Source organism: Pristis pectinata, chromosome 10 (genome assembly GCF_009764475.1).
Source record: "Pristis pectinata isolate sPriPec2 chromosome 10, sPriPec2.1.pri, whole genome shotgun sequence".
In the NCBI taxonomy this organism is placed as follows: Eukaryota; Metazoa; Chordata; class Chondrichthyes; order Rhinopristiformes; family Pristidae; genus Pristis; species Pristis pectinata.
This window is the reverse complement of record NC_067414.1, coordinates 9,588,430-9,616,429: the sequence shown is the minus strand read 5'-3', so window position 1 is coordinate 9,616,429 and position 28,000 is coordinate 9,588,430. Positions and strand designations below refer to the sequence as shown.

Sequence of the window (28,000 nt, the reverse complement as noted above, 5' to 3'; positions counted from 1 at the left end):
GTTCAGCAATCTCCTCCCTCACCTCACAAAGCAGCCTGGGGAATATTCCGTCAGGCCCCGGGGACCTATCTGTCCTAATATTTTCTAACAACTCCAACACATCCTCTCTCTTAATATCTACATACTTTAGAACATTACCCTCACCTACACTGTCCTCAGCCTCATCAAGACCCCTCTCCTTGGTGAATACTGAAGAGAAGTATTCATTGACAACCTCACCCACTTCCACAGCTTCCAGGCACATCCTCCCACCTTTGTCTTTAATCGGACCTAACTTTACCCTAGTCATCCTTCTGCTCTTTATGTACGAGAAAAAAGCCTTGGGATTCTCCTTAACCCTACTCGCCAAAGCCTTTTCATGTCCCCTTCTCGCTCCCCTCAGCCCTTTCTTAAGCTCCTTCCTTGCTACTCTATACTCCTCACGAGCCCTGTCCGATCCTTGCTGCTTACACCTTACGTATGCTGCCCTCTTCTTCCTAACTAGTTGTTCCACCTCTCTCGTCACCCACGGTTCCTTCACCCTACCACTCCTTCTCTGCCTCACCGGGACAAATTTATCCCTAATATCCTGCAAAAGATCCATGAACATCGACCACATCTCTATAGTACATTTCCCTTCAAAAATGTCACCCCAATTTACACTCCCAAGTTCTCGCCTTATAGCCTCATAATTCGCCTTCCCCCAATTAAATATCTTCCCGTCCTCTTTGCTCCTATCCCTGTCCATGACAATTCTAAAGGTTATGGAGCAACGGTCACTGTCCCCCGAGTGCTCACCCACCTATAGATCTGTCACCTGACCCGGTTCATTACTTAAAACTAGATCTAATATGGCATTCCCTCTAGTCGGCCTGTCAACATACTGCGTCAGGAATCCATCCTGGACACACCTAACAAACTGCGCCCCATCTAAACCTTTGGCGCTAAGTATGTGCCAATCAATATTTGGATAGTTGAAGTCTCCCATTATAATAACCCTGTTATTTTCACATCTCTCCAAAAACTGCCTCCCAATCTGCTCCTCAGTATCCCTACTGCTACTGGGGGGCCTATAGAATACTCCCAGGAGGGTAACTGCCCTTTTCTTATTCCTAACTTCTACCCATATTGACTCTAGAGAGGATCTTTCTACATTATCTACCCTTTCTGCAGCTGCAACTGTGTCCCTGACCAGTATCGCCACCCCTCCCCCTCTTCTCCCCCCCTCCCTATCCCTTTTAAAACACTGAAAACCAGGAATATTCAATATCCATTCCTGCCCTGATGTCAGCCATGTCTCTGAAAGCCACAATATCGTAGCCCCATGTACTTATCCAAGCTCTCAGTTCATCTCCCTTATTCCTGATGCTTCTCGCATTCAAGTAAATGCACTTTAGCCCATCCACCTTACTACTTTTGTAGCCTGTACTCTGCTTCTCCTTCCTCAAAGCCTCTCTACCTGTCAGATCTGACTTTTCCCCATCCCCTTCTTCCTCTGACCTACTCCTCCGGTTCCCTTCCCCCTCGCAATCTAGCTTAAACCCTCCTGAACCACCCAAGCAAACCTGGCCGCAAGGATATTGGCCCCCCTCAAGTTCGGGTGTAACCCGTCCTCTCTGTACAGGTCCCACCTTCCCCAGAAGAGATCCCAATGATCCAAAAATCTAAAACCCTCCCTCCTGCACCAACTTCTCAGCCACGCATTTATCTGCCAACTCCTCCTATTCCTACCTTCACTATCGTGTGGCACTGGCAGCAATCCCGAGATTGCTACCTCGAGGTCCTGTCCTTCAGTCTTCTGCCTAGCTCACTAAACTCATTTCTCAGGACCTCATCCCTCTTCCCACCTATGTCATTGGTACCAACATGAACCACGACTTCTGGCTGTTCTCCCTCCCGCTCTAGAATCCTGTGGACCCGATCAGTGACATCCCGGACCCTGGCACCTGGGAGGCAACAAACCATCCGGACTTCATGCTCACTGTCACAGAACCTCCTATCTGTTTCTCTATCGAGTCCCCTATCACTACTGCCTTCCTCTTCTCCTCCCTTCCCTTCTGAGCAGCAGGACTGGTCCCAGTGCCACAGACCTGGCTACTGTTGCTAGGCCCCAGCAGGTCAATTCCCTCAACAGTCTCCAAAGCGGAAAACGTGTTACTGAGGGGAACAGCCTCCGGGGTCCTCTGCTCTATCTGCCTGTTCATTTTCTTTTTCCTTTTCAGTCTATTTAGTTTCATGAGTAATTCAATGAGATGACAGCTAATCCATATCTTGATTCTATCTACAAGGCTTCCTCCCCTTGATTTACTAAAATTTATTGATCTCATTTCTGGAATTTTCAGTGAGGCCACAGCCTCAACACTTCTTTGTGGAAGAGAGTTTCTTATTTCCACCACCTTGTGTGTGAAGGAGTGCTTCCTAAGATCTGGACACCACCATCAGAGGAGTGTTTTTTCTCTGTCTATCCTATTACGATACTTAATCATTCTAAACATCACCATTGGGTCACCATTTAAATCTTCCATACTCAAGCTGAATACAAGACTAGATTATGTAACTCACCCTCACAATTTAACTCTCTGAGATGTGGTATTATTCTGTATCGATTTTGGAATAAGACTGAAGTCTATTCTACTGAGAATCAGTCAGAAGATCCAACTCTACATAACATTTAAAATGTTTTATTTCAATAATCCAAACCAGCAGCGTTGTCAAATTAGGACACAATGACTGTTAGTGACAAGGAATACATACCACAGAATTCCTGAGTTTTTCAGGAAGAGCATCTTTGTATTTTGACAGAGGATGTTCAGGATCCGGAACTTCTAATTCATTGGTCAACTTAGAGCGAATGAGGGACCTGTCGTGAAAACAAAACATCCTATTACACAGCAGCATGGCAGTAAAATTCTGTTTATATAATCTATATTTCCTCATTAGTTGCAGGTTTTAAGCAACTATCCACCCACTTTTGCTCCATTTCCCTTGTTGCGCTCACCTTACAAACATTTATTGATCTTGATATTAATGCTCCAAGTGACCCCGGGTTCAGTGCCCATTTGGAGGAGGCAGTTCCAGATTTGTACCACTTTTTGTGTGAAGAAACATCTCCTGATTTCACTCTTGAATGGCACAGCTCTAATTTTATGGTTGTGCATTCTTCTTTTGCATTGCTCCATCAGCAGATGTACTTTCCCATCATCTCCTTTATCAAATTCCTCACCATCTGACCATACCTCTCCCTGCACCTCTCCTATTTCTTGGTTTGGAATCTCCCATTGATACTCACTGCCTTAGGCTGCCTTTCAATTATCTACTTCCCGCTTCCCCAGTGCACTTATTGGTATTGGAATTGGTTTATTATTGTCACTTGCACCGAGGTACAGTGAAAAACTTGTCTTGCAAACCGTTCATACAGATCAATTCATTACACAGTGTATTGAGGTAGTACAGAGTGCATTGAGGTAGTACAGGGTAAAAACAATAACAGAATACAGAGTAAAGTGTCACAGCTACAGGGAAGTGCAATGCAAGAAGACAATAAGGTGCAAGGACAAACAAGGTAGATTGTGAGGTCAAGAGTCCATCTCATTGTATAAGGGAACTGTTCCATAGTCTTATAATAGTGGGATAGAAGCTGTCCTTGAGCCTGGTGGTACGTGCCCTTAGGCTCCTGTATCTTCTGCCTGATGGAAGAGGAGAGAAGAGAGAATAACCCGGGTGGGTGGGGTCTTTGATTATGCTGGCTGCTTCACCAAGGCAGTGAGCGGTATAGACAGAGTCCATGGAGGGGAGGCTGGTGTCCGTGATGCACTGGGCTGTGTCCACAACTCTCTGCAGTTTCTTGCGGTCCTGGGCAGAGCAGTTGCCATACCAAGCCGTGATGCATCCAGATAGGATGCTTCCTATGGTGCATCGATAAAAATTGGTGAGTATCAAAGGGGACAAACCAAATTTCTTTAGCCTCCTGAGAAAGTAGAGGCACTGGTGAGCTTTCTTGGCTGTGGTTGGACCAGTGATGACCAGCTATTGGTGATGTTCACTCCTTGGAACTTGAAGCTCTGAACCCTCTCGACTTCAGCACCCTTGGTGTAGACAGGTGCATGTACACCACCCCCTTTCTTGCTGTTCCTAGCTCCACTGTATTAACAGGCCACACTGCAGATGTGTCATTTGTGAACACACCCATGAGTTCAGACACTTGAATTTTCATTTTCCTAAAAAAAACTTCATGCAGCATTCTAAGCAGACACAAGAGAGATCTAAAGAGTGAACCTTAGAATAGAAGTTACACAGTAATCAGAAGGTACCAGAGAGAATGCAACTGGGTAGGTAAAGATTGGGCAGAGCAGGAATACTGAGCATGAGAGTGAGAGCAAACCTTTGGGGCAGTGAAACCAAGCAGAATGACCAAGATGGAGAGAAAGAAGCTGGGAGAACAAGATCCGTTGAAGCTGTGAACTGGGAAAAGCGGTATGTTTGCTGGAAATGACATCTGTGAGTTATGGGTGGGTGTGATGCTCTCTGAATATTAGAGATGTGACCCTGGCATAGTTTTTAGATAACACTAGGGAGGATGTCTGCCGTAAGGCTGCAGTTGTCCAGGCTGTGCCACCAAGCTTTCAGCCACCAAATGATTTAAGTGATCAAATCAAAGATCATACCCCAGACTAGCCCATTTATCTCACCAACTCTGTGTTAGGGTCTCATGCTTATACAATGGCTAGCCAGGACTACAGTGACAGAAAGAACATCCAAGTATCCAGTATCTCAAAGACCTCCATTATATATCCCTTTTTCCTATCTTCAGTCGTGAAGAAGAGTCCTGACCCGAAACGTTGACCACCTGCTTTTCTCCACGGATGCTGCCTGGCCTGCTGAGTTCCTCCAGCATCATCATGTTTTTCACCTCCATTATAAACCCTTGTAGTGTAAGCACTCTATAAATGTTAATCTGGGGTTAGCAGCAGTGGAGTCAAGGTTCTGCAATAGAATGTAACCCCAGGATCACTGATGCAAAAATAGTCACTTCTGTCCTCTACACTAAACTTTTCATCTGTTAAAAATTCTTTGGCCAAGGAATGCAAGTAGAAAAATGTTAAAATCTATTTTGAAGGAAGTGGCAACAAGGCACTTAGAAACTATTAATAGGACTGGGCAGAGTCAACACGGATTTATGAAAGAAAAATCATGGTTGAGAAATCTGTTAGGGGTCTTCTGTAATTAGGAGAACAGATGAGGGTGAACAAGTCAATATGGTGTATTTAGACTTTCAGAAGGCCTTTGATAGCATGCCACACAAGAGATTATGAAACAAAATTTGAATAGACAGTTATTGGAATGATGGACCAGTGTAGATCGAGGAGCAACAAACAATCTGCTGGAGGAACTCAGTGGGCCGAGCAGCATCTGTGGGAGGAAAGAAACTGTTGACGTTTCAGGTCGAAACCTTGCATCAGGACCCTGTTCAGGGCGGGTTTTGACAAAAAACATTGACAATTTCTTTCCTCCCACAGATGCTGCTCAACCCGCTGAGTTCCTCCAGCAGACTGTATGTTGCTTTAGGTTCCAGCATGTACAGTCCCTTGTGTCCCCAGTGTAGACTGAGGATTAATTAATGGATATAAAACAAAGGATTAGCTAACAGACAGAAAACAGAGAGTAGGAATTACAAGGCCATTTTTGGGTAGGTGCCACAGGGATCAGTGCTGGGATGCCAGCTGCTTACAATCTATATCAATGATTTGGATAGGGAGATAAACATAATATCTTCAAGTTTGCTAATGATGCAAAACTAGTTGGCAGTGTAGGCCATGAGGCGAATGCAGAAAAGCCTTGGGAGGTATACACAGGCAAAGTGAAGGGCAGGGACATAGCAGGTGTGATATAATGTGCAAAAATGTGATGTTATCCACTTAGGTGCAAAAACTAGAAATGTGGAGTATTTTGTAAATGCTGAGATATCGAAAGGTATTGGTGTCCAGAGGGGCCTGAGTGTCTTTACACTCAAATCATTGAAATCATGGGGGTCAGTTGTTCTGTATACCCTAGACAGAAATCGAAAGATTTTTTAGATATTACAGGAATCACAGAATAAGGGGTTAGTGGAGGAAAATGGCACTAAGGTGAAAGATCAGCCATGATCTTATTGAATAGTGAATCCAATATACATGGCTGAATGGCCAGCCTCTGCTTCAATCTCTTGGGATAGTATGTTCTATTAACTACAAACTATTTCAATGGCATCTTGAAGGCCAGAAACTCAGTTGTTGAAAGGCACATTCATTAATTTTTGGTTATTTATATTGTCTCTAACTTCAAAATAGAGTACCTCGCCTCAGGCACATAATTAACAGAAGTCTTCAATGTCACAACATTAAGCTCCCCTACTTCATTTTTCAGTGTAGTTTTCAGTGGAGACTAACAGTATTATACCCCACAATAACATAAGAAAAATCATTTAGATGCAGTTATTCGCTGCACTAAAAATAACCAACATATCCAGTTCTGCTCCTAAGGAATTTGAGAGGTTATTAGTAACCACATGGTCCCTGTTGACTAAGGTGTTCACAACAGAGCAACTTTTCTCAATTACAGATCCAGCCCATTCCACATTTTAATTACTTCCAGTCATCAGTGGCTCATACCTGCAAATCAATCTGATGTAATCAAAAGATTAATTCAGATGGACCTACTTTGACCCTTGAATCATCAATGGCCATGAGATTTCTGATTAAAATGACTTACACCAAGACTGCTGGCTCGCTGCTTTGTCTGCTGAGGTGATAGGAACAAGCAACCAACAGTCCACAGTAAGCAGAAAATAGGGTTGGAATATGCTGAGCATCCCACGGTCCCTGCAATACAAAGATAAACAAATCACAGGGCTGCATCCCCATTTGTTTAATTCAAAACTCCAACTTTCTATATCATCTGGAGGCTTTGTTTAAACATGCTCAGCCACCCAGAAAGTCTCAAAGACCTTAGTCTTTTTAGTTTCAAGCAACTTAAAGATGATAGTCTATAAATAAAGTTCTTAAGAGTTTCCCCATACAGTCCATCTCTAGGTAATGAATACGTTCTGTTTTTACAGATGCTCATGAGTTGTTTTTGCCCATAAATTGGAAATTACACAAAAATTACTCAATATGGTAACCATACCTCCACAGTATTGTAATGAATGACATCAAAAACACATAAGACTGATAAAAAAGAACAATTACTGAAAGTGGAGAGAGAGGAAACCAGTTCTGCAGGAATGAACATATGTATGTATGTCAGACTTTTGAATTTAATAATATTATGGGAGCTCATTCATACGTATGGGGTGTCCACAAGCCAGGTGCTCGTAACCTAAGTATCGCCTGTACAGAGATTACAGGCGATCCCCAGGTTATGGCCCTGGTGAGGGCTGGGGTTTAAACTCTGTAGGTAGGAACAGACTGGATGTTTGATAGTTATTTTCCCTGAGAGAAATGTGATGGCAGTTGGTTTGAAGGGTGCTGGCTCTCTGTCTCCAAGGAGCTGGACTGATTCCTGATTGGGGAGTAATTGGATCCAGGGGCATGTGAGGGAATTCAAATTCACCCACTTTTGTGAGGCATGTTGAACACACATGTGCATGCATAGGCACATATTCTTAATGGACCTGTTCCCCTGCTACCCTCCTCCTGCCCCCTTTGCACATTTCCAAACATCACATATCAAACATGAGGAGCATTTAATCTCCTGGACTGGTTTCAATTTTCTGAAGATGTCAATGTCGAATTTTCCAGAATGTTTTTCCATTTCTATTGTTTATTTTAAACGTAAGATAAATGTAAATGGGTGGTTGATGATCGGTGCAAGCTCTGTGGGTCAAAGGGCCTGTTTTCATGTTGGATCCCTACGTCTATGACTCTGCCAGCAGATTATATGGCTGTTGGAAGGGAAGTACCTGGACATAATACTCTGGCTATTATATTAAAAGGCAGGTTTCATGGTCCAACTGTTCTTTTTCTCATTGTCAATATTTTCCCAGATTAGACATTTTCCTCAAGCAGACATCATAACTTCTAATGAGACAATTAAATGCCAGATACCCACCATATGCTTTAATAAAGGTCAATACCAGTTTAACTTATCAGGACAGCTCATACTGACCTACTCCCTCTAAAAAAGGGAACATAACCTGTTGCCGTCAACAAAATCAGGCCATGACCTTAAAAATTCTTGATGAATCCTGAATGTTCCTTCTCCATTTTGAGTGGTCAAGGGCCAGAGATTTCTGAGTTGGTGATGTTACACTTTTCAAGAAAGTTTTGAGAGCGTCCTTGAAATTTTTCCTCTGATCACCTGATGATCTCTTCCTGTGACAGAACCCAGAACAGACTGTCTATTTTGGGAATCTCATGTTGGGGATGTGAATGACAGCACCTGCCTATCAGAGCTGACGGAGTGTAATTAGGACCTCAATGTTGGGGATGTTTGCCTGAGAGAGAACAATGACGTTGGTTCACTTATCCTTCAGTGGATTTGGAGGATTTTGCAAAGACAGTGTTAATGATATCTCCAGTGCTTTGAGGTGCTGACTGTAAGTAGGCTACATTTCAAAAGTGTACAGGAGGGCATGGATCATGCTGAGTGATACATCATGGATTTTGTGGCACATTTGAGATTTTGATCTTCAAACATTCTTTTCTTCAGATATTCATAGAATGGTGCAGTGAAAGTGACACTGAATGTCATCATCAATAATAGCCTTCATTGAGAAATGGCTCCTGAGAAATGAGAAGCAATCCACATTTTGCAAGGTCTCATTCTGGACTTTTGTTGTCAGAGGGCAGTGTTGGTAAATGACCTTTGTTTTGCAGAAGTAAAAGGCCCATACTTCCATACGTTTCAGTGAATGAATTGACTATGACTGGAGTTCAGCCTCACAGTATGCAAATACATTAAGTGTCATTTCTGCACTGCTCCACGATGACTTGAAGTAACCTTGGTTGTAGAGCAGAGGCGATGGACATCGAACAGTTTCCCATTTGTCTGACAAATTGGCCCCACTCCAGCAGGAGGTTTGGAGTTCAGAAAACTGGGGAGGATCTTACTAAAACATGTACATGACAGGACAGATGTTGAGATACCTTCACTACTGAGAGAGTCTCAACGAGCAGACGTAGCTTCAAGATAAGGGGCCAAACATTTAAAACCAAGGTACGTAGGAATGTCTTCTTACAGAGGGGAGTGAATCTTTATAATTCTCTAGCCCAGAAAGCTGTGGAGGCTGGATCATTAGAAGTACTTAAAGTGGAGGTAGATTTACTTTTGAAAGATCGGGGAATTCAGTGCAAACTTACTAGTACCTTATCAATGAGGCCAAGCCTCGCACCGGCAAAAAGAGCAGCAGCCAGCACACTCTGCCTATTGTCTAACCATGACCATCACCTGCCCAGAGTTGAAACTGGAGCTTTGCAAATTGCATCACTTCCATAATATTGTTAAAAGTTGAAAATGCACAAACAAATTAGTTACACTGTACTCAGAGTCCAAAAAAGGCCCATTTTGAACAATTTACAACCCATTTTAACTTTCTGATTCACACCTTCCTGATTTAACCCACCAAGTTACACTCCTACAATTTTCACCTGATGTGTAATCCTAATTTAAACTTCATAAACATGCTCTCCAATTTGTACCTGGCCAATTTACAACTCCTGATTTATACTTTCTCGCTTTACATTCCCACTTTTAATTATGATTTACAACCTTGATCCAACCCTCTGATTTACAATCCAGGATTTACAACCTCCTGATATACACTTCTTTCGATGCACAATAAATGAATGCAAGGGAACCCTGATTTGCATCTTCCTAATTTATTCCCTGATTTATCCCATCATGGTTTACACCTTCCCAAATTAAAACCCTTCAATTTATACCCCCCCCCACCACATTTATATCCCCTTGAGTTACACCACATCCATTGGCTTAAATAGGAAAGGAAACCAGGCAGTAGGTAAAATTAGCTTTTCCGACATGATGCAAGACCCATTAGATCCACTGTCTCTTCCTATAGAATTACTGTTTCAATTCATTACTTTTCTTTGAATATATTCTGAGGCGTGGCTAAATTAGCAACTCAAATATCCAATTAATAGCTTACCTTTACAGTACCAATACATAGAGCATACAGCAGACATACAGCAAGTAAACTGCGGAAAAAGCCATAGAGCGATGAGATCAGCCCTGTTGCAGCTGAGAAAACACAATTATTATGGATGTTATTTTATTTTTAAACTTCACTCATTTTTGCACAATCACAAACCATTCCATCCACTTAACACCGACTCAAAGCTCACATATCTGGTGGCCTGAAAATGAAGTACTTCTCATCTCAAAAGCTCATTTAATTTTAGGCATATCTAACTGGTGTCGCCAGGGTCCTCAAACCCACAGTTCTTGGCCACCAGTCTTAATATCTTGATTTAAGATTAAAATTCTTCTGTTTCCTTGCCTTGAGGCATTTTACTATGTTAAAAATACCAAATTTTTGATGTTACTTATAGCTGTCTTTGAGAAATTAAAAAACAAATTCCAATCCACCTCAAGCCCTCCAGCAGGTTTCTTACCCTCTTATGTTTATTCACTGCTAATTGTCAGGATGATGTTGATCAGCTCAGGTTTTCTACTGCCCTATTCACTCTAACCTGCTTCCCTCTGAACTTGCAGCACTCCACTCGCAAAGGATCAAATGATATGGGTAAAGTTGTTGTTGCCTGGTGGACTGATACCTAACTTGCAGAGGCTAAACACTTGCTTTCCAAAACCTCCTCATATCTATCTTTAGACCAATGGCCCCACCAGTGAATGTCAGGCCATGTCTCCCAGATAGACATTGAGCTCATTTTCTCAGGAGATCTTCCTTCCATGGGTTAGACCAAACACATACAGCCCACTCTTACCTCTTCACCAAAATCCACAAGCAGGACTATCCTGGTAGAGCCATTGCTTCAGCCTGTTTTTCTCCCACAGAACCTATTTCCTACTTTGATTCTATTCTTTCTCCCCTTGCCCTATCTCTTCCCACTTGAACCTATTTCATCTCTGCCATTTTGACAGTTTCCTGACGCAGCCTGCTGATTTTGTTCCCCAAGGATACCCAATCCCCTTACACCTTCCCACACCAGGATTCTGAGGGTTCTTAGCTTCCTTCTTAACAAAGGCCCAACCAGGCCCCTTCCTTCGCCTGGCTGAACTTGTTTGTACATTGATCCACTTCTCCTTTAACCTCCCTCACTTCCTCCAAATTTAAGGTATTAGCTATGGGTTCAAGCTATGCCTGTCTCTTTGTAGGAAATATGGTACAGTCCTACCCAGACTCCCTCCCTCTCAGCTTTTTCCAGTACATTGATGACAGTACTGTTGCTGCGTCCTGCAGTCATATAGAACTCAGAAGTTTCGTCACCTTTGGTGCCAACTTCCACCCAGTTCTCAATTTTACTTTGACCAAGTCTGATTCTTCTTTTCCATTTGTGCATTTCTCCATCACCATCTATGGAACCAGCTGCCAGAGGGAGTGGTGGGTACAACTACTACGCTTAAAACGCTTTTGGACAGGTACATGGATAGGAAAGATTTAGAGGGATATGGACCAGATGCAGGCAAATGGGACTAGCTTAGGAAGACATGTTGGTCGGCATGGACGAGTTGGGCCAAAGGGTCTGTTTCTGAGCTCCATAACTCAATGACTCTACCTCAGGGAACAGGTTAGCAACAAAAAGCCTATGGACTGCCACAACAAAGTCAACCCCATCTTTCACCCTGCTTTCTGTAAGAACTACTCTCCATTCTCCTAGTTTCTTTAGTTCCATTGAATCTGTTCTCATGTCAACACCTTCCACACAACTGCTTTTGAGACATCTTCCTTTGCTTAAATACATTTTTCCTCATGCCGCTTTTCGTTCCTTTCACAATCAGAAAAAGTCTGTGCCCTGGGGTTATCAACATTTCAGCCAGTTTGCCTTTATTTTCTCTTACCTAAATACTCCATGGCTTTGAACATCTTTGTTCTTTTGCCTTGCCAAATTTCAGTAGCAGTTTTCAGCTCATTGAACTAAGTGATGCTTGACATCTTACAGATGTCAGTCCCTGCCGCAAGAAGCCATTTTCCGGGATGATCCTGAGTACTGGAATACATGCAGCCTCTCAGCTGTGTCTTTTCCTACCCTTCTCTGATGCCTACTAACTTGGTCTTCCAGCAAGGCTTGCTCAGTGACAATTAAGAATAGGAAATCAGTTGGCTTTCTTCTCCCTAACCAAAGTCTATATGACCCAAGGAAACTTATCTACACTGCTTGTCAAAACACATGGCATACTCATTACAAAGGTTGAATGAAAAAATTAAAATCCTGTAGAAAGACACAGTTGTTTATTAAAAGGTTGTTTATAATATGTACTTAAATTAGTTTATACCTAGAAAAATATCTTAATACTTTATATTTCACATGACTTTAGAACATAGAGCAGTACAGCACAGGATCAGGACTTTCGGCCCATGATTTTGTGCCAAGTTAATTAAACTAGTAATTAAACACCCAACCAAACTAATTCCCTCTGCCTACACAATACCCATATCCCTGCATTCTCTGCACCATCATGTGCCTATCTAAGAGCCTCTCAAACGCCTCTATCGTGTTTGCCACCCCTGACAGCACATCCCAGGCAACACCACTCTCTATGTAAACAAGGTACCGGCTGTCTGCTTTCTCTATGCCTCTCATAATCATGTCTCCCCTCAGCTGCTCCAGAGAAAACAATCCAAGTTTGTCCAACCTCTCCTTATAGCATATAGCCTCTAATCCAGGCAGCATCCTGGTAAACCTCTTCTGCCCCCTCTCCAAAGACTCTACATCCTTCCTATAATGGGGCGACCAGAATTGAATGCAATACTCCAGATCAGCCTAACCAGAGTTTTATAAAGCTGCAACATAACTTCCTGACTCCTGAACTCAATGCCTCGACTAAAAAGGCAAGCGTGCAATATGCTTTAAAATATTTTTTTACAAATTAAAAAGAGAAAATTTGCAGCATACATACCTGATCCGCCAAAGATGTGCATGTCCACTTGTTCCAGCAAATACGTGAGAAAAGTGTTAATCTGTGGAAGAAGACCCAGTAGGAAAATGAGAGGGAAACATTGTGTGAACCCTGAAACAGAAGAGAAAACAAACTGTGAGGGAAATGGGAATGTAGAGGGGGAACACCTACAGTGATGAAGTGCTTTGAGAGGTTGGTCATGGCTAGAATTAACTCCTGCCTGAGCAAGGACCTGGACCTGCTGCAATTTGCCTACCGCCACAACAGGTCTACATTGGACACAACCTCGCTGGCTCTCCACTTGGCTTTGAAACACCTAGACAACAGCAAAACATACATCAGGCTGCTGTTCATCAATTACGGCTCGGTGTTCAACACCATCATCCCCTCAGTATTAATCAACAAGCTTCAAAACCTGTACCTCTGTCTGCAACTGGATCCTTGACTTCCTTATCGGGAGACCACAGTGTGCGGATTGGTAGTAACATCTCCTCCTTATTGACAATCAACACAGGCGCCCCTCAAGGATGCATGCTTAGCCCACTGCTCTACTCTATCTACACTCATAACTGTGTGGCTAGGCACAAATGCCATCTTTAAATTCGCCGATAACACCACAGTTGGTGGTAGAATCTCAGGTGGCGATGAGGAAGCATATAGGAGTGAGATAGATCAGTCGGTTGAGTGGTGTCACGACGACAACCTCGCACTCAACGTCAGCAAGACCAAGGAATTGAATGTGGACTTCAGGAAGGGGAAGTTGGGAGAACATGCACCAGTCTTCATTGAAGGGTCAACGGTGGAAAGGGTGAGTAGCTTCAAGTTCCTGGACGTCAACATCTCAGAGGATCTATCCTGGGCCCAGCATGTTGATGTAATCACTAAGAAGGCACGCCAGCAACTCTACTTCATTAGGAGTTTGAGGAGATTTGGTATGTCACCAAAGACTCTTGCAAATTTCTACAGATGTATGGTGGAGAACATTCTGACTGGTTGCCTCTCTGCCTGGTATGGAGGCTCCAACGTGCACGATCAAAGGAGGCTGCAGAGGGTTGTAGACTCAGCCAGCTCCATCACGGGCACAACCCTCCCCACCATTGAGGACATCTTAAAGAGATGGTGCCTCAAGAAGGTGGCATCCATCATTAAGGACCCTCACCATCTGGGACATGCCCTCGGGGAGGAGGTACAGGAGCCTGAAGACCCACACTCAGCGTTTCAGGAACAGCTTCTTCCCCTCCGCCATCAGATTTCTGAACAGTCCATGACCCCATGAACACTACCTCATTATTCCTCTTTTGCATTATTTATTTATTTATGTAACTTGTAGTCATTTTTATGTACTGTACTGTTCTGCTGCCGCAAAACAACAAATTTCACAACATATGTCAGTGACAATAAACCTGATATTGAACAGGAATAGAAGATACAGCAAGTACAACAGGAACAGAGGTTACATCAAAAATAACAGGAAGTAGACACAGCAAAAACAACAGGAACAGAGGACACAGCAAGAGTAACAAGAGGACATGGCAACAGCAACAGGACTAGAGGACATAGCAACAGTAACTGGAGCAGACACACCAAGAGCAACAGGAAGAGGTCACAGTAAGAGCAACAGCAATAGAGGACACTGCAAAGGTAACAGGAATAGAGGATCTTCGAGAGTAACAAAAGAGCCTAACGAAGGCCACAGCAATAGAGGGCACAGTGAGGGCAAGAGGAATAGAAGATACAGTGAGAGGATAACTGGAGCACAAGAACCGATGAGAGGAAATGGAGTACTTAATGCAGCAAGTGTAATAGTAATGGCAGACCATGAATTCAATTGTCTGAAGGCCCATACTAAAAGTGCTCTGCACTGTTAGGAGAGTTCTGAGACAGTGCAACACCTCTGGAAAGACAGCAGTAACAGAATGTTTTACAGGCGCAGGGGCAGAACCACACTATCAGATGGGCAGTAATGAGGGAGCGTCACACTATCAGAGGGTCAGGTCTGAGCAATCACTGCACTGTTGGAAGGCAGTGGTACTCTGTGGGCAGTGCCTTCACTTGTACAGTATGTTAAACTGAGGCTCTGTCTGCCCCCTCAGATGGGCGTGAAAGATCGCATGCTGTTATTCAACAAGACGTTGCTGAAGGCCAGGCAGCCATGTTGGTTAAATCTGGGGATATTCACAACTGAAGTACGGGATCTGAAAATTGCACAGTGGGAGGAGGTTATATTTAAAATATCCTTGGATGTAATAGGAATATCATACCAATCTGAATACCTGCAGAACCATAGCCACAGAATATTCCATACTCACAAAAACAAATTACTGAATTACTGAATATGATACCCTTCATCTGGTTTGACTACCTTCTGGGAATAATTTCTACTGATTACAGCCATAAACATCGCTCCACACTTCCCCGAGGGATGTCAGTTCATATCTTTTGCCAGAGGATGGAATTGTATTGATTTTTTGAAAAAAAAAGATTCCTTCCTACACTTCCCTCTGTAAGTCCCAGTGCTACTTATATCAGAAGACATGGCAATATTACAGAGCTCATACAAAAAACAAAACCCTTAATCTGAGAAGTCACTTGGCTGTACAAAAATGTTATCCAATTTATGTGTAGAATCAAATGGACATCAGCTTCTACTCTTACCTAAAGCTACAGATAATACTGAATACAAAACAAATGGATTTATGTTTATGGAATCAGATGGAATGGTAGATACAGCTTGCAGTAACAGATAGGAAATGACAGGCTCTAGTTCCCAATAATAGCATATTTCTCAGTGACTACTGGGCATGTTTGGTGAGCCATTGTCAGTGGCATCTATAATTTCATCTTGGAACTCCTCCCATGTCTTTGGGTACTGAGCTGTATTTTTTTTTAATAACCTCGAAGATGGTGAGAGATTAGATTCCAATACTGAATTTTCTTAAGTGATCATGAGCTAGCTTTGGGGTCTGAATTGATAAGCAAAAAATTGGAGATACTGAAAATCTGAAATAAGAACAGGGAGTGCTGTGAATACACAGTAGGTCAGGCAGCACTTGTGGATAGAGAAACATAGTTAAGGTTTCAGGTCAATGGCCTTGAGTTTCATGTTGACCTTGAGGTTCCTTTTCATAATTACCACAAGGGTAATTCATAGACAGATGCTGACTTACCAATAAAAAAATCTCTTGCAGTGGCAAAGTTTTCTGGAGATATTAATCTAAATCCATACAGAGTAGAAGATGGAAGTCGAGTGCATTTACTGCCGAGATCCAAAACCCACACTAGGCCACAGCAGATGGAAAAGTAAATAGATCTGCTGTATGCAACAATTCTATTGTGCCCCTAGGAGAAACATGAGAAAAACCACAGACAGTTAAGAAAGCACATGGGATCCCAGTAAAGATTACAAATCAATTGTTAGACCTCATCTGGAATACTCTGTCCAACTCTGGACACTGTGGAGAAGATGCAGAGGAGACTTGAATGGTACCTGGGACAGGGAACTTTAATTTCGTGGAAGGACAGGAGAAGCTGGGATGTTCTCCTTAGATCACAAAAGGTGTAATAAGAATTCCAAAATCATGAAGGGCTTTGATAGTTTCTCACTATTTACACTGTTTCCATTGCCAAGATGGTCAGTAACAAGAGGACACAGATTTAAGAAAACTGGATGAAGAGCCAAGGAGGGAAAATTAGGAGAATCTGCAGCGAGTTATGATGATTGGGAATACACTGCTAAAAAGGGGATTGGGAGCTGATTCAATAATAAGTTTTGGAGGATGTTGGATAACTACTCAAAAGGGAACAGAATTGCAGAGTTTCCACCCTTGTAGCTGTACTTGGGAAAGCTCTTCCAAAGAGCCAGCACAGATAAAATGGGTTGACTGATCTGTCTACCTAGCCACCATTATTTCAAAGCATTTCTCTTTCTTTTGAGAGACAACCTTCACGTAAAGAGCTTCCTGGGATATTTCTCATCAGTGGCTCAATGACCTCAATCTTAAAGAGCAAGAGATTAAGATATGGAGAGGAAAGGTTGCAGGGATTGGTGGGAATGTGAGTTTACGATGAGATCAGCTGCAATCTCAAGAGGCTGAGTGGCCTACTCCTCCCCTTAAATAACATGCAGTAATCACATTGTCAGGAGATCTGACACTTGAATTGTATTCACCAAGATTCACCACCTCAAAAGGGGATGCAGGCTGCCCCGAACATATGAAGCAACCCAGGAAGGATCTTGTGGAGCTCACAGTCACAGACATTGTCTCTAGTGCTTATTACATTTTCTCCCATGGGCAGGAGCATAACTGCAGCAACCCTTCCCACCCCAGTGCTTTAAGAGACATATCATTCAGTTCCATAATGCTTGCCTCAAGCAACAAATATTACAGATAATAACTTAAGCAGTGCCAACTTGAAGCAGACAAAATTCCTGGAGGTTTGGTCGCTTATCCCCTCATCTCTTAACTGTCCCAGCCACTCAATAACCATGCTCATACATCTCCACTGTAAAAAGGCTCAGAGGGCTCCCTTCCATCTCTCCAACCTCTATGATACACAGCACAGAGATTGCTTTCACTGAATTGTTCAGAGGGGAGAAGCTGATAAGTTTGTTCAGATGACAAAAAATTCAGTTGTGCCATGTAGTGAATGGTGTGTTTACATCATCCGAGAGGTGTTTAACTCTCCATTCAAAAGACAATACCTCTGACGAAGTGCAGACTCTTGACACAGCACCAGGAATATCAGCCTAGACTATGTGCTCAGGGCTCTGATAACTGAAGTAATACACTTTTGTTAAAGAGACTGGAGTACTATGAACAGAGATATAACTAAGTGCATGGGTGGATGCAGAACTGTAAATTTGTTATTGGTTGGAGGAGTGCACATCTGTGTGATCAATGAGTTGAATATAAAAGTTGAGAGCTCATGATGTGGTTGTACAGGATGCTGGTGAGGCCACACTTGGAGCATTGTGTCCAGTTTTCTTCGCCCTGCTATAGGAAAGATGTTATCAAACTGGAAAGAGTACAGAAAAAATTTACAAGGATGCCGCCAGAGCTTGAGGGTCTGAGTTACAGGGAGAGGTTGGACAGGCTAGGACTTTATTCCTTAGAGCGTAGCAGACTGAGAGGTGATCTTATAGAGATCTATAAAATCATGAGAGGCATAGATAGGCTGAATGCACTCATTTTCCCCAGAGGTGGGGAATCAAGAACTAGAGGGCATAGGTTTAAGGTGAGTGGGGAAAGATTTAAGAGGAACTTGAGGAGCAACTTCTTTTTTTTTACACAAAGGGTGGTATCTATGTGGAATGAGCTGCCAGAGGAAGTGGTTGAGGCAGGTACATTAATAACTTTTAAAAGACAGTTGGACAGGTACATGAATTGGAAAGGTTTAGAAGGTTATGGGCCAAACACTGGCAAATGGGACTTGCCTGGATAGGGCATCTTGGTTGGCAGGGACCAGTTGTGCCGAAGGGCCTGTTTCTGTGCTGTATGACTCTATCACAACATCCTCAGGATTATGGGATGAGTGTGTCACGTCAAGCATTTTTGAGGGTGATTATTGTGGGCCAGCACCCAGGCTTATCTCCCTCTCCCCACACCTTGTACATGGCTCACACCTCACAATAAAATGGCAGCAACCTGCTGTAAACTTGTCCTTGGATTTTGCACTTGTTGAGTGTCAGAAAATGGAGGAAATAAACTTCAAATTGGGTTGTTTAAAATTGTGTCTTTTGTCAGCGTTGGTAGCATTAATGCTTGTTCTGAACAGAAATCACATTCGATCCAATCATGCTCAACTGAGCTGCCTTGGGAAGTGCACAAATCTCACAAACTCTCTGCTCTTACCCAGACTGCAGTGGCTACAAGCAATATCTCTGTCCAATTTTATATTGCAATGTTGTAAGTTCTGATGTGGAGACAATCCTTCCTCCATTCTATAATCTCTTTGTTTGAATATACATAGCTTATTGTGACAAGCAGTACTGCTACTTGTAAAAGGTCAGACTTCAGAAGATGGGACTATAATGCTTTCTTGCTCCGGCTATAAATTAAAAAAAATTTTTTTTAAAAAATTTTTTATTTACAGCATGGTAACAGGCCCTTCTGGCCCAACGAGTCTGTGCCGCCCATTTTAAACGCCCAAATTAACCTACCCGTACGTCTTTAGAATGTGGGACGAAACCGGAGCAGCCGGAGGAAACCCACGCAGACACGGGAGAACGCACAAACTCCTTACAGACAGCGACGGAAATCGAACCCCGATCACTGGCGCTGTAATAGCATTGCACTAACCGCTACGCTACCATACCGCCCATTAGTTTTATTGCATGCACTACAACATAAACCAAGTTGCTTTTTTTCAGCACAACATTCTCTTTCCATTCTGATATTTAAAATAGGTTCATCCAAAGCTCTTCAATCTGTAAACTAAGCCACATAATGTCAAGATCACCCTTCACCCCATGAACCACATAGGTCCCCTGTTAAACAACACTTCAATTTTAACACTTCCCTCCTTTGCAAATCTCTTGATGACCTTGCAGTCTCCTTATTGCTGTAACCCCATCATTATAAACAAAGGCATTAACTAAAGGGGCATCATAGATATCAGTGGTGGAGCCACAACGATTTTACAATCTAATGATTTAGATGAAGGGATTGAGTGCATTGTAACAAATTTACTGACAATAGAAAGTTAACTCAGGAAGAAAGCTGTGAGGAGGACATGAAGAGATTGCAAAGGGTTATAGATAAGTGAGGGGGCAAAAGTTTATCAGTGATGTGAGATTAGAAAGAGTAGAAATCATAATATTGTTTAAGTGGTGCAAGACTATAGAATACTGTTGTATGGAGGGATCCTGGTGTTCTCATATACGAAACTGTGGAGTACTGTGTACAGTTCTGGTCGCCTCACTATAGCAAGGATGTGGAAGTGTTGGAAAGGGTGCAGAGGAGATTTACCAGGATGCTGCCTGGATTAGAGAGTATGCATTATGAGGAGAGACTAAGGGAGCTAGGGCTTTACTCTTTGGAGAGAAGGAGGATGAGATGAGACATGATAGAGGTGTACAAAAGATTAAGAGGAATAGATAGCGCCTCTTTCCCGGGGCCCCAATGCTTAATACAAGAGGGTATGGCTTTAATGTAATGGGTGGAAAGTTCAAGGGAGATATCAGAGGAAGGTTTTTTACCCAGAGAGTGGTTGGGGCATGGAATGCACTGCCTGGGGTGGTGGTGGAGGCAGGTACATTGGTCAAATTCAAGATATTACTAGATGAGCATATGTAGGAATTTAAAATAGAGGGATATGTGGGAGGAAGGGGTTATATAGTCTTAGGTGAGGTTTAAAGGTCGGCACAACATTGTGGGCCGAAGGGCCTGTATTGTGCTGTACTGTTCTGTTCTATGAAACACAGAAAGTTAGCATGAAGATACAAAAAATGGAATGTTGCCCTTCATTGCAATGGGGATAAAGTTTAAAGTTTAAAGGTAAGAAGTCCTGTTACAACTGCACAGGACATTGGTTGATTCCACAGTGTGCAGTTTTGATCTTATTTCAGGAGGAATATGCTTGCATTGGAGACAATTGAGAAAAGAGGCATTGGATTGATTCCTGGGATGAAGAGGTTGTCCAATGAGGAACAATAGAGCAGATTGAACATGGATCAGCAGATGGGTAGCAAGTAAAACAAAGTTTTTCATTGTACCTCAGTACATGTTACAATAATAAACCAATTACATGGAATTATGATTTTATTGCCATCATGGAAACGTGGTTGAGTGAAGGGCGGGGCTGGCAGCTTAATGTTCTGGAGCATAGAAGTTTCAGGTGTGACAGAGGGGGCTGCAGAAGGGAAGGGGGAGTCACACTGCTGATTAGGGAGAGCATCACAGCAGTATTTAGAGAGGATGTTCTGGAGGGACTATCCAAGGAGGCCATTTGTGTAGAATTTAGGAATAAAAGATGGGTTATCACTTTGCAGGGCTTATACTACAGACCTCCCACTAGTCAACAGGAATCTGAGGAACAGATTAAAAAAGAATTAAGAAGGGTGGCACAGTGGCACAGCTGGTTAAGCCACTGCCTCACAGCTCCAGCAATCCAGGTTCAATCCCGGCCTACGACGCTATCCGTGTGGAATTTGCATTTTCACCTTGTGACTGCATGGGTTTCCTCTGGATGCTCCAGTTTCCTCCCACATCCCAAAGACGTGCGGGTCGGTAAGTTATTGGTCACTGTAAATTGCCTGTACATCAGCCTGTGCACACCCAGCTGACGTACACCTTTCCATTATGCACACTGCCTGTCATGAACATTGCCTGTTGTATACCTAACCCATAATACATCAACACATCATATACATCGTTCATATTGTACAACTACTCATTGTACATTATCCTTTATAAATCCCAGACATATCATTGATCATCATACACCTCCACCCATGGTACATCACATCTGTTGAACACCTATCCACTGTATACCCTACTTATTATACACAGCTCATTCAATATATTTCAGCACCCTCCACCCCCAAGTCTGTTGTACACCTGCTGGTTATATTATACCCACATATTGTAAACCCTTCCAGTCAATTGAGCACAATATACAGCCTGCTTTCTCCACAATCACCAACTTGCTCCTTGTTACACATTCCAACCCCACCCATTATAAAAACTGGGAGTGTTGAGTGACCAGTGACAGGATTGTAGGGTTATATTGGATGGAGACAGGAAGTCTTGTGATGACTCCTAAAGGAATATGTTCATCCTGAGTTGACAATCCCTTGTAATGCTGGAACAAATTTAAGAACAAATTCTACTAAGTGTGCCGGCCAGCATTATCTTCCTGCGGATCTGGTTCAGTCAACCTGGCAAGTCTACCTTGGACGGTTACATGTCAGGAGATGGCTGCATTCCTATATGAGACTAGAAGAGCATTAAATCAACCTGAAACTGATTCAGTGAAACAGGGAGAGTGGCTACAACCAGGACTCAGCAGCAGCAAGGTGCTGTCTTGGGAAGATAGGACTGCAAGGTTGGAATCACTTGGGACCTTCCTTCACTTAAACAGAATAATCAAAGTGTTTCAGTGACATTCCAGGCTTTGGCCCTTCAGTTACAGTTTTCATAACTCACATGTACAGGTGAAGCAGGATCAGGCTGAGCGCTCTGAAACAGAAGAGAAGAGGAGTCAAGGGCTGCAATATACTGGTCTGCTCGAACGAGGGACAGAACATCACTCACACTTACCTTTAACAGGGAATACTGACAGCTGGCAATAACTAGGCAGAAGCACAAGACCGAGATGTCCTTGAAAAACCCTTGGTTAAGGAGGCTGAATCCAAGAAGGGCAACAAGGACAGCCAAGGAAACTGATAACACATTTTCTCCAATCTCCTGATTCCTGAAAAAGTACAGCAAGCTTTTAGTCAAATTTTGTTGTCCAGTTATCTTTATGGGAGCCTTTGATCTACTCAATATATGCTGGATAAACAGGAGGTATGAAGTCAAGATGCTTGGAATTTCCAGCTGTGTTCATTCTGGGCATCTAGAATGATGCTGTGTTACGGTGGCTACTGAGGAAAATCTCAGTGAGAGCTGGTGTTTGTGGCATGTGATTCCCTCATAACCTGATGCATCACAGAATTTGAGGAAAGCAAAGTTCACTGAACCTGCTGATCGTGAATGATCCAAACAACACAACGACAATGGGAATCGAGGTACACCTTGGAGGCAGTGTCTATGAAATGATTTCACTTGAAGCAGAATTCAGCAAAAACAAAGAGGCATGAACTGGGAACATTATTTAAAATAAAGTGAGGAAGTAACACCAGCAATTGGGTCTAGCATCCGAGGGCACAGCCTCAGAATAAAGGGACATCCCTTTAAAACTGAGATGAGGAGGAATTTCTTCAGCCAGAGGGTAATGAATCTCTGGAATTCATTGCCTCAGAGGGCTGTGGAGACCAAGTCATTGGGTGTATTTAAGGCAGAGATTGATAGGTTCTTGATTGGTAAGGGGGTTACGGGGAGAAGGCAGAAGAATGAGGTTGAAAAAAAATCAGCCATGATTGAATGGCAGAGCAGACTTGATGGGCTGAATGGCCTAATTCTGCTCCTATAAATTATGGTCTTATTAATCACAGGAGCTCCTGTTGAATATGACTTCAGCAAGGAAGAACTGGAACACCTTTAAGCGCATGATTGCGCAAGTAAGATTCATGATTTTTCTGAAATATGAAAGTAAGTAGGCGTAAAGACTGAAAGCAACAAGGGGGACTTTCGAGGAATTCACTGAGGAAAGGGATGAGAACTGAGTTGAGAAATTGAGGGGGCAGGGGGATTAGTTTAACAGTGATTGAGTGGGAGGTACAGGCAATTGAGTGGGTGAAATTGAGCAGCCTTGGGGGGGGGGGGAGATGGTGATGAGAATGACTAAGTGGACTGAAGAATTTATTTGGAGTGGGGAATTGAATGGAGTGGAAGACTGAGCAAGGGGATAGAGTGGAGAGATTAAGTGGATCGTGGGAGGGGGTAGAGATAGATTATAAAGAAATGAGATATCTGGGCTCTTTGAAGAAATGCCTAAGAGATGCTCTCATGGAGTTTTATGGAGGAATGTAAAAGAAAGTTGCTTTCTAGAAAGTTGCTTTCAGTTAATTCCTACTCCAAGTATGTGAAGTCAGAAGTTTAAACTAGTAAATTCAGGGTGGATACCAGAAACATATTCATACCAAGATTGGTCAACTCCCTAAATGAGAATCAGACGTGAAACGGAAAGAAAAAAAAGAACTAGGAACCGATAGAATGCTGCAGTGTTGGACTTTGGATGAACTAAAGTGGGCTGAATGGCCTCTCCTAATTATCTCACATCTTGCTAAAATGTCAAATTTCTCTAATTAGCAGGTTTCACGCATATATTTTGTACAAACAGTTCATCCAAGCAACCTCCACGAGAAGGAAATAAGCAACAATATTGGCTGTAATAATGCTGTGTTGTCACAGAGTTATACTGTTCCAAAAGTGTAGAGCAACAAAATCCTTCACCTGTCCAGTAAAGTCAACAAAGCCAGACGATCATAATGAATCTCCACCCACTTGCCAGGTAAGATCCAAAACCTGTAAGACTGTCTGCAGCTCGACTTTTCTTCTGCTTTAACAGCTGATTCACGATCCCCAGCTCCCTTCAGAAATGGACGGAAATGGATATCTTTAAACACAAAATCAGAACAACCAGCCAAAACACACAGATATGCAATTGTTCTGTCCTAGTTTCCGAGAAGCTGTTTTCTCCAGATGGTAAATCTGGAACTAAGGATTGTGGTCTTAGGACTGAGATGTGAAGAAATTTCTTTATTTAGAGCATTATGTACCTTTGTAAGCTCTCTTCTACCTACTGTGGATGTTCATTTGATGAATAAATAAAAAACTGCTGTCAATAAATTTTGAGGACATGGAGCCAAGTAATCTGGGGATCAGGTAGGAAGGTGAGGTCACTGTGTAAGTTCAGCCACCGACTCTTTCAATGGTACAGCAAGCTTGAGGGGCCACTAGGCGCTTCACATTCCCCTCTAGTCCTCACCCAGGTGCATGACATGAAAACAAAGAAAAAATTGAGCTTTGGGACAACAGTTTGGTGGAAGGAGCCACCTGGGGACTTGGTGTGATGTGTGTACAGGAAAAGCTCTGGTGTCCAGTAGACACCAGACTCGACAGGTAACAGTTGGTCAAATATGCCTGCCAAGCTGATGTTGGTTCAGAACCTCCCTGGTCGTGCACTGATGTCAGGTCAGGCACTCTCTTGGCACTGCCCCAGTCACTCATTTAGCACTGCCCTGATGTTGCCCCAGTCACTACCACAGCATTGACCTAATAACGGCCTGGTTGCTCCCACAGTAGTGACTCCATATCAGCCTGGTTGCTTCCAAGTTCTGGCCCTGCCACTGAGGTGCCTGCTATGGGAGCATACTGGCTAGTGAAGTGCTGGATAACTGAGCTTTTCCTGTTCATGTAATGCCAAGCGCTCCGCCTCTCTTGTGCTGGGGCACTGAGGGAAAAATAAACCTGCTGCTGAAATTCTACACCACTGACCCATGGAATCTGAACAAGGATTGTGTCCATTTCTGCCCTGTGCCATTCACCCAGTCTGAATAATCGCCTCATTCCAACACAGCAAAGGGTTTGCTTCAGACCGAGTCGGCTTGAAGTAGTCGGTGACTTGAATAGAATTGATCCTCAAGCAGCAGGTCTCGCTGTTGATAGGAATTGGAGGGGGTAACATATCACAAGCGGATGCACAGTGCAGGGGAGAGCAGGGGCAAGAGCCCCCTCCCCTCAGTTATTGCCACATTATGGACACATACATGTATACTTGTAGGTATACCATACACTAATTTAAAATGCCATCATAAAAACACTCAAATTTAAATGTTTCCATACTCCATGTCACTGTGAATTGAGATTCTTCCCATTCTTTTCCAGGTAAGTCCACAGTGTGATGACTACAGAGTTTCCAGTTGGGAGGTTTATAAATGTGTGGACCTTAACACAATCTCTTTTATTGCCTAGCTCCATCCCATAACCTTTATGGAAAAGGAGAAAGCTATTCGGCCAATTAACTCAATTCTGGCTCCTTGTGGTCCAATTTTCCTGCAGCTCTGCAAGTTATTTTCCCTCAAGAATCTATCCAATTCCCTTTTGAAATCCCTTATAGAATTTTTATGCACTCAAACTACAAGCAGTTAGTTCCAGTTCGTAACCACTCTCTGTGTAAAACTTTTCCTCACAACCTCCTGTCCCGTTCATTGCCTTGCATCTGTGTTTCCTGATCCTTGAACCATTGGCTAATGGGAACAGTTTCTCTCTATTTACTCTATCTAAACCCATCATGATTTTGTACACCTCCATCAAATCACCTCACAATTTCCTTGCAAGGTAAACAACTGCAGTATAATCTTATTGCTAAGATCCCTCTTCATTGGAACCATTCTCATGAAATTCTTCTGCAACCTCTTTAGGACCTTTGCATCCTTTCTAAAATGTGCTGACCGAAACTGGATACATTCCAGTTGTGCCCTAATCAGGTTGAATGTGAAATCCCCACTTTTGTATTGTATTCCCAAGATCTCAACACGTTCGGCCACTTTCAAAGACTTTTATGCCCAAGTCATTCTGATCCTGCAAACTTTTTAGAACTGTTTAGCCTGCATTGTCTTTTATCAACACTTCTGCCAAAACGTACCACCTCAAATTTCACTGCATTGAATTTCCTCTGCTACTTGTCTACCCAATGGGCCAATCTATCTCAGTGATGCAGTCTATCACTATCATCCTCACAATTTATCAAAACACCAAGTTCAGTGTTGTCTTCAAATTATGCCAAGGACAACTGTATCCAAGTCATTAATCTTTATCATGAAGAGAAGTGCTCACAGCACTGCACCCCTGGAAACACCACCTTTAATCTGAAAAAAACCCAATTACCAAGTTCTGTCCTGAGCCAACTTTTTTTATCCACTGACCTAGTTATAACATGGGCCTCAGTTTTGTTAACCAGCTCTTTATTATAGGGCTTTGTGAAAAGCCTTCTGAAAAGCTGCACAGTCAATAGTAACTGCATACACTTCATCGACCTTCTCAGGAAAACTTCAATCAGGCTAATTCTGCCTTATTAACTCTGCAAGTGCCTATTAACTTTTCCCTTAATTATTGTTTCTAAATGCTTCCCCACCACCAAGGTTAAATGGACCAGCGTGCTGCCCGGCATATCCTTCCATTGCTTTGTTATCATTTGGAATCCACCACTCTCTGGGACTTGCCCAGCACCTGAAGAGGATTGGAAGATTATAGCAATCCTTTTTATAATCTTCCCCACCTCACCTTCCCACAGGCCAGGTGGCCTACTTCTTTTATTTATATTTCTCATATTTCCTAAGGTCAGGAAGAAGGCCACTCAGACACTCCAAGTCTCTGCTGGCTCTTGGAGCAATCACACCAATTCTGCTCCCCTACTTCTCTCTGTGATCTTCCTCATTCCTGTAAACCTCAAAGTTCTCTGCACTTCTCCAGTTCTGGTCTCCTGCTCTTTTCCAATTTTAGTCACTCCATCAATGGTAGCCATGCTTCGAGCTGCCCAGGTCGTAACCTCTGGAAATCCCTCCCAAAACCCCTCCATCCTCCTGTCCTCCTTAAGGATGCTTCTTAAACCAACCACTTTAACCAAATTTTTGGTTACATGCAATAATACCCCCTTCTGTGGCTCAGCATCAATTTTTGTTCAGTAACACTCTAGTGAAGTGCTTCAGGACATATTTTACCACTCTAAAGATGACACATAAATGCAAGCTGTTGGCTTTGTAGCTAGCTAGGGGACCACAAGAGTGATTAGTGATAACTATCCAGGAAAGGAAGCAAGCACCACACGTCAGACAAACACATTTCTTGTGCATTTTAGTATGAGTTTCCTAAAAATTGTGATGGGGTTTACACATTACAAACCCAGATTTAACTCAGAAAAAAATGCTGTTTTGGAAACATTTGATTCAAAAGCACCTTGTTGATGACAATATACCATAGGGGGTCAATCACAATGGGGGGTCGGTAGGTATTTCACATCTCTCCCCATTTTATCATTTCAATTGACCAGTGTTAATGGATCTACCAATTTACTATCATTTGTTTCACACCACGATCAAAGCCACCATACAGTGATTAGGTGATGACAAACCCATGTTTTAAAAGCCCAGGAAGAGGAAATACTGCAGCAAATTGGATAAGCAAGTAAGGAAGCAGAAGGACCTGATACTCAAACAATGAAGGCACTGGAAAGCTTTGTAAATGATGTCCAAAAACGTTATCTTCACCTCTGATTAATCTAAAACTGATTAGGGCACAAATGAAGTATTACATTCAGACCATGAGAAGGATGTGCAGAAAAG

The 28,000-nt window shown here is 42.8% G+C and overlaps 1 protein-coding gene and 1 long non-coding RNA gene across 2 annotated transcripts in view; one reads left to right on the top strand and one right to left on the bottom strand.

Annotated features, from left to right (window-relative positions):
- Window positions 1-28,000, top strand: part of LOC127574917 (uncharacterized) — a 792,285-nt gene that overhangs the window by 609,164 nt on the left and 155,121 nt on the right. The window lies entirely within an intron of this gene.
- The window catches only part of LOC127574890 (pecanex-like protein 1), a 207,527-nt gene that overhangs the window by 104,599 nt on the left and 74,928 nt on the right, over window positions 1-28,000 (bottom strand). The window contains 8 exon segments of the mRNA XM_052024376.1: window positions 2,734-2,839; window positions 6,727-6,836; window positions 10,121-10,212; window positions 13,054-13,164; window positions 16,221-16,392; window positions 22,200-22,232; window positions 22,314-22,467; window positions 24,111-24,247. Of these exon segments, the coding sequence (XP_051880336.1) occupies window positions 2,734-2,839; window positions 6,727-6,836; window positions 10,121-10,212; window positions 13,054-13,164; window positions 16,221-16,392; window positions 22,200-22,232; window positions 22,314-22,467; window positions 24,111-24,247 (915 nt within the window).